A 7,052-nucleotide genomic window follows, 5' to 3' on the forward strand; every position below is an offset into this window, starting at 1 on the left:
TCTGTGTACTTCAGTGTACCCTTTGTGGGCCTAATCAACATCCTACACAACGGTGCCATGCTGCCTGGTTGGCTTTGTACCAATGCTACTAGTTTTAGCATGCCACATTTTATGACAACTCCGCATGTGGTGTTTCGCTTGGGGAACCCTTTGTTCAAGGAGCAACATTTTGGCCACTGAACTGGAATTGAATTCAATCAAGCCATGCCACCCAACGATGCTATGCCGCCTTGTTGACTATTTATCGATGCCACTTCTCAGTCCTGCCCGCACCCTCTTCCCCACTTCCTAAAGTCTTGAGGAGGCAGCATGAAAGGAACGGCTCGATCTAGTTGCACATCGAACTCGCATGGGAGAGTGTGTCGCGCTTTGGGTACTCATGGGCTCAAGACTGTTCCAACTACACGGGGGCGATCGCGGGCTCAGCCATCCCAACCGCGGCGAAGCGCACGAGAGACTCGTTCGACGCGTGAACATCGTTCGACGTCGAAAACGGCAGTGAAGGTCCAGAAGGACATGAATGGAGCAAAGGGAAAGAGTACGCAAACCAGGTTTTCTCTGCTTTCGCTCGTCCGTGAGTCATTTACGTCCTCAGGTTCTGTGTCGGACGTCACACTTGTGGAGGTATCACAAGTCCGCTCAAAGGTGGCTAAGTCGAGTAGCAGTGGGCATGGCAAGCAATAATTTTTGGGCTTCGAGTGCGTCGCTCTCAATACTTCATTTCTCCCAGGCAAAATGCGGTCATCTTCAACGGTTGCAGGTATTCCCAACTCGAATGGTCACCGACGGATCGAGGATCGTAGTTTAAGATGCGAAGTGGGAAAGATGAATGCCAGAGGCATACCCTACGCGAAGTTTCTAGATGCCACGTTTCCCAGCTGGAGAGACCTTCCCACAAATTTGGTCAACAAGCTACGAAATGAATTACTCGAGCTAAGGGACAAATACTTGGAGGTTGCGAAGAATCCGGACAGCAAGGAGGAAGATCTCTACACGCCCTTTGCGAGTCTCATGCACGGATTTTTGCGTGACAATGCAGGGTTGAGTGAATATGAATATGTACCGTCGCATAAGAAACGAAAAATTCGTGGCGCAGTCAAGGGGGCAGCGCGAGGGTATGTGTCCTAGTGACCTCATTTAGCACTACGATTAACCAATTTCATCAGCCCTGATGGAGTCATTATCCGCAAGCCGAGTGAAAAGAGTGACCCAACAAATGCCGATGACTTGGATTGGAGAAATGTCCACCTTGTCATTGACTTGAAGACAACGAAGAACTTTGGGGCTTCACTGAACCCTCCCAAGTCGAATTCGGGGATGACGGAGGACCAGATTAAGAATGAGTTGAAGAAGGATGGTGGCGTGAGATTGGACGGGAGACAGCAACTTGCTAGCTACGGGTTGGAACAACTCTCGAGCAACCCGCTCAAGCAGTTTTGTTATGGCATGGTTGTCATTGGCCACTTCGTCGAAATGTGGTACTACGATCGCTCTGGGCCCATAGGAACTGAAGTTATCGACCTTCGGAAGGAAGACCATTTTGAGCAGTTTTATAAGCACATGGCGGCGATATCGAACGCAAATCCTTCCAGCCTTGGCTTCAATCCTCACTTCAATACCACCAGATGGCCAGTTCCTGTCGATTCCCAGAAGATCACCATCGGCGGCCGGCTCATCTCATTCGACGCGTCTAAACCTATTCATATCTCACGCGGACTCACTGGGAGGTGCACGACGGTGTTCCCTGCGTGGGAGCAAACCTTCGGTACCGAGTCGGAACCCCCATACGTTCTAAAACTTTCTTACCAACCCTGCGACCGTAAACCTTCAGAGGCTGATCATTATGCCCTCCTGTTGGAAATGGGAGTTGAGGGCATACCAGGAGTCCTTTGTTCAGAGAAATTCCCCAGTCTTGCAGAGGAGGGACCACGGGGTGCCCTCATGAAACTTCTCCCTGGTCATGAGTCAGAGTTCGGTCCTATGCGATATCTTGAAGCTATTGTCATGGCTGACACACTCAAGCCTATCACCTCGATCGACATAAACAAGGACACCAAGACGTTCTTCCAAGTTTTCCTTTCTATCATTAAGAGTGAGTCTCGGGAACTTTTACTTCCATTGACAAAAAAGCTGACTCGTTCCCAGCGCACCACCAGGCATACAAGAAGGCAAATATACTCCATCGGGACATTCACATGGACAATCTCATGTGCAAGATCGTAGATGGACATCCTGCTGGGATACTGATCGACTGGGACTTCGCCAGTGGCCCAATTTCTCACCGTCCGGATGATCCACAGCAAACAGCTTTTACACTGAATGTCGCATTTCTCCCCATTGATTTGCTCCAAAAAGAATGCCCTCCTCGACTCTACCGTCACGATCTCGAATCATTTTTCTGGGTTCTCTGGTCCATCATCATATCAAAGGCTGATGCCACTGATTTAGACGCTTTCGCAAGTATGTCCCAATGGGGGCAAGGTGACATAGACCACCGCAGGATATTGAAAACGGCTTTCCTGACCCGAGGGCAACGGGACGTGGTAGGACTGCTGCAGACATGTAAACACACTGGCCTCTCTCGTCCAGGTGTTTTGCAGTGTCTCTCAACTTTGAGTGATCAGATACTGAGAGGTCAAGATGCTTTGCGAAGACGGACCCGGAGTACTAATATCGAAACAGCAGATGGTCACATTACATACACGGACTTTGTAGCTACTATTGAACTTGCTATACATTCCTAGCTACAGATTGAGGCTTTAGAATCCCTATATATACTCCGTACGTGACATGATTCCCTAGAGTTTCTTCGTCGAATGGGGAAGTATCTTGCGAATGCATGAACCAAGGTCTATGTCTTTCATTCCTTGCCGAGTAACCGTCACAGAGAGCTGACCGGAGTGATCGGATCCAAGTGGTGCCGAGCGGTATTGCCTTGACAGTGTCATCCGACATCATGTCCATCAAGAACCCCTCCTTCAGAAGGCGGATGTATGGCCACGTTCTTGTTGTCCAATCGGTGAAGTAATCCGATTTTCTCGGAAGATTCGCCCGTTCGTAGCAAATAAGGAAAAGGACATAAAAGAATGATTCCAGATCATGGCGATAAAGCGTACGCGGTAGAGGGTCGGGGTAACAAAGATCGGCGGATCGGAAAGCTAGGGTGCCACCAGGAAGAACAGGCACATCAAGAGACTCTCCAGTGTCGGGATCCCGATCACGAACAGCCATATCGAGATCAATGAGGACTCCCTTTGTGGGATCGTTGGAGTCGACCATTAAGTTGTTGTAGCTGATATCACGGTGCAATATTCCGGCTTTTTCGTAAAGTTCGTGATGGGCTGACATGGGTGAATTATGTCAAACTTATTTTAAAAAGATACGGAGAAAAGAAGGGAAAAAAAGCCGGTAGAACGAGAGTGAGCACGGACCTTCTACCAATGACACGAACGCCTCCTTAAATGTATCCATCTCCTGTATCGTATACAGAGGCACGCAAAAAGGTGATAATACTTGCACCCTTAGTTCGCGATCTTGAAAGGACCCAATTTTACATAGCATGCGACGAATGCGACCGTTGAATAAGCTGAAGGCTGTACATGATGCGTGCAAAGTCGATAAGCCTTTGACTCCCTTTTGATGAGCTAGGCGGTAAAGCTCATCTTCAAGATGTTTCGAACTGGGTTGCCACGACAGTTTGACCACTACATGGTTGTTTTCAGAGAAAGATGCATATGAAGTGTGCGAAGATGATGATGTGTTCAATATTCTGATAGCTTCATACACGGAAGTCCCACGTCCGTATAGTGACGAAGAAGAATGAACCACACTGATAAGTTTGAACCAATGTCCGTCCACTTCGACTTCATGATCTCGAATGTCCGACCATGATCGACGTTTTGAATCCACTGGAGCCCGAAAGAGAGTCTCATAACCAAGACATTCCTCGTCTGCGAGAGATAATTGAATAATAGAAGTGATGAATTGTTTTGACTGGTCTAGAATGTTGATGGTAGATGAACAGATAGATCCTGCGCGGTCGAAATACCAGAATTGAAAATCTAGTCCGTTAATGTGGAGTCCTAGTATGTGGCGCCTATTTCCAACCGACGATAGCGTGGAAAGCGCGTATTGTTTCAGGAACGGAGGATCGTCCTGAACGGTAGAAGGGGGAGCATTTTGCGCAGGTATGATAGAATCGACAACGTGATTGGACCTTTGTCTTTTCTGTGTACGATACGGCAACCCCATAGAGGTATCAAGGATTGGTTCGCGACGACGTCTTTCCATTCCTCCAGGGGAATGATGATGAGGTGGATGGATGGAAAATGCGGTTGCGAGAGAAGGTTGCGGTGACGCATGTGACGAAGGCGTCCATGATCTGCTTCCGTCGGAACCAGGAACAGGGATAAGACTCGTATTCGCCTCAATAATGACAAGCGCATTGGAAAATTCAAATTGCAGTGCTCCGTTGTCCGTCGCTTCTGCATCCACACCAAGGCATTGAGGAGTAGGGGATGATCCTGATCTGGATTTTTTCGTTTGGGCTGAAATGCGCTTAGCATAGTGAATATCGTGAGCGTAGCGTTGGGTGAATCCACAGTCCCGAACCTCGACCAATATCAAGTTGAATAGACGCATGAGTTCAACATCTGGATCGTGAGGGTACGTAGGACTCTGTTTTTTGTGATCGTACGTTTCTATATATTGCTTTCTGTAAGAGAGGAAAGTGTCACTTTTTGACAAGCGTTCCGCCGCCTTCGGTAAACTAGGAGGCGGAGTTCCGAACACTGCGTCGCAGAAATCCGTGAAGGAAGCTCGAAAATGACTTTCTTCTGGCGGGTTATGGAAAAGTTTTGTCGGTGCAGGGAGAGACTCGGGTGATGAGGAAGAGTTGGCGGTGGTTTGGGTATGTGCATCTGACGTGGTATATGGTTGATCTTCGTGTTCTCGATGTGTCAAAGTGTTATAGGTACATATCGTGTTTGAGCGGAGGGAGGGACTCATCCTCTTACGGAGTTTGGGTAAAAGACCTTATGTGAGTCAGTTGGTAAATAGAGGGTTTCCGGGAGAGACGCCACAGACCTAAGGTCATTGTTCCTCCCTGCCCCAGCACTTCGACAGAATGCGCAGCCATCCCTTATTACATACAGCAATGCGGGAGGGAAGAGGGTCAATTCTCCAGCGCAGAGAACCTCGCAACTCCAGAATGTTCTTCAACTGTCCCGACGAGGTAACGCCGAACTAAGGTAAAGAGCAGACAAGTCGTGGTAGGCCAATTTTAGTCCGAGATGAAGCGAGTCCGACAAACACGCAAATTCGATCCAGAGGCTAAGGTAATCTCAGATCGAGCTTAAGCTATGGTCAGTCGTTGACGGTGTGCGAAGTCCGAGTGCCCCCGTCGCGAACAAACAGGGCCGTCTTGCACTGCCACCAATTTTCACTACGGGTGCACGATCCTTTTATTACCAAAATAAATCTTATATACAGTTTGTGGACAAGGCCCACACCAGAAGCAAGGTTAGGAGCCCTCGTCCCAACCAAGCCCTTGGTAGAGTGCCATGGACTGATAAACGATTCAAACCAGCTGGATCAGAGTTTCCGGCATTCAGGCTTGTCCGCTATCTGTGCCCTTTGTGTGTTCGCCGCTTGAAATCTCTTGCGTGAAGTCACCACGCCGTCCGTTACCACAGTCCCTTGATCGCTTTCATGTCGGAATCATCATTCCGGAGCCTCCAGTTGCTGCCAGCATCCTTGAACAAGCTGTCAAAATCCCGTTGGCCCTATGGCACATTCAAACCGCGTGGTGATATTGCCTCAACTATATACACAGAACACTTGTCGCACTTTATCCTACCAAGGATCCTGTTTCACAGCCATTGACATCTCACAACTCCTATAGGTCAAAATGAACAATAGATCGGTATAACCACCCAGTTTCAGCGGAGCGAATCATTGCATGCTCCTGGTGACGAAGGTTGGAGCGGATTGTCTCGTGCTGGAGGTTAGGGGATGACCCCCCAGTATCAGGGACGAGCGTCAGGCCGAGTGCTTCAGCCAGTATCTTGAGTCCAGGAGGGGGTCTCTCCGCGTCATCAGGCGTGCATTCTGGAAAAATATCTTGAAAGACCACGCTCGGAGATGCTTTCGCGAAGAACTCGGGCTGGAACTCCATAGAGCTTTCTTCGGGCCCAATGTCGTCGTCACCCCCACTGGTCCGATGCTCCTCGTGCAGCTCCGCTAATTCTTGGACGGCAGGGAGTATAACTGAAGAGATGGTGTCACAAGCGAACCAAGAAAACCGGTCTGATAGAAGCCCACCCCTGCTTGTATCGCGTCGAAGTCGCCAGTTGCGTACTGCTGCGCGTACTTGCTTCTTAGCGGCTTCCCTTTTAAGCTTCATCGTCTAATCCCATGGCCAGATGTGTCAGGGCGGCCGCAGTAGACATGAACGCGAGGGAGATGGTCGCTGCTTACAATAGTTGTTGATCGAATTGGGCCCCTTATTGGCACGCACTGGAGCCTAAACCGTTCGCATGCTACACAACTCTCCCCGTCCAGAAGTACACATCGCTAGCGTCGAAAAAATGTACCGTTGACGGCTGATGGGTGCCCCAGGGTGCCAAACAACATGCCTTCTTTCGTATTCTGCAGGCAACACAGCCCTGGCTACTCTGAGAGCGTCTTGTAGACCTCTGTGCTGGCATGGGGGGAGGAAGTGGCAAGGATGCGTAAGAAAGGGGAAGAGGGGCGCCTTTTATTTCCAGGCATGCTATGGTCGATCCTTGCGTTCAATTGGAGGAGAACGGAAACGTTTGGTATTTTCTGGTATGGGCAATTGGAAAAAATTCATTAAATGCAATACAACTTTATGACTGATTTGGTACGCATAAATTGGGGGATACCGGATTTGTTTTGCGAATCTCACTCCCGAACGTCATTCCAGGAAAAAGAAGCACACCACCTTTTTGGGTCTTCTCACCCTCAGGAAAATACTACGTCCGCAGAACACGCAGAACAGATATCTTTGCTAGAAATAGAGCTGGTAAATT

General features: G+C 49.0%; 1 protein-coding gene across 1 annotated transcript; it reads left to right on the forward strand.

Annotated features, from left to right (window-relative positions):
- Positions 1–606: 606 nt before the first annotated feature.
- EI90DRAFT_437989 (uncharacterized protein) lies at positions 607–3,055 on the forward strand. The gene is made up of 3 exons (XM_039067614.1): positions 607–1,115; positions 1,167–2,092; positions 2,146–3,055. Exons 1-3 carry the CDS (start codon positions 736–738, stop codon positions 2,742–2,744), a joined length of 1,905 nt encoding a protein of 634 aa, XP_038908607.1. The 5' UTR covers positions 607–735; the 3' UTR covers positions 2,745–3,055.
- The last annotated feature ends 3,997 nt before the right edge of the window (positions 3,056–7,052 follow it).

The sequence above is a fragment of the Cantharellus anzutake genome, assembly GCF_015039405.1.
Source record: "Cantharellus anzutake strain C23 chromosome Unknown EI90scaffold_149, whole genome shotgun sequence".
In the NCBI taxonomy this organism is placed as follows: Eukaryota; Fungi; Basidiomycota; class Agaricomycetes; order Cantharellales; family Hydnaceae; genus Cantharellus; species Cantharellus anzutake.

Coding starts and splice junctions, on each gene's coding strand:
- EI90DRAFT_437989 (XM_039067614.1), top strand. CDS start 736: ATGCGGTCATCTTCAACGGTTGCAGGTATTCCCAACTCGAATGGTCAC. Junction 1,116..1,166: donor GTCAAGGGGGCAGCGCGAGG/GTATGTGTCCTA, acceptor CAATTTCATCAG/CCCTGATGGAGTCATTATCC. Junction 2,093..2,145: donor TTTCCTTTCTATCATTAAGA/GTGAGTCTCGGG, acceptor ACTCGTTCCCAG/CGCACCACCAGGCATACAAG.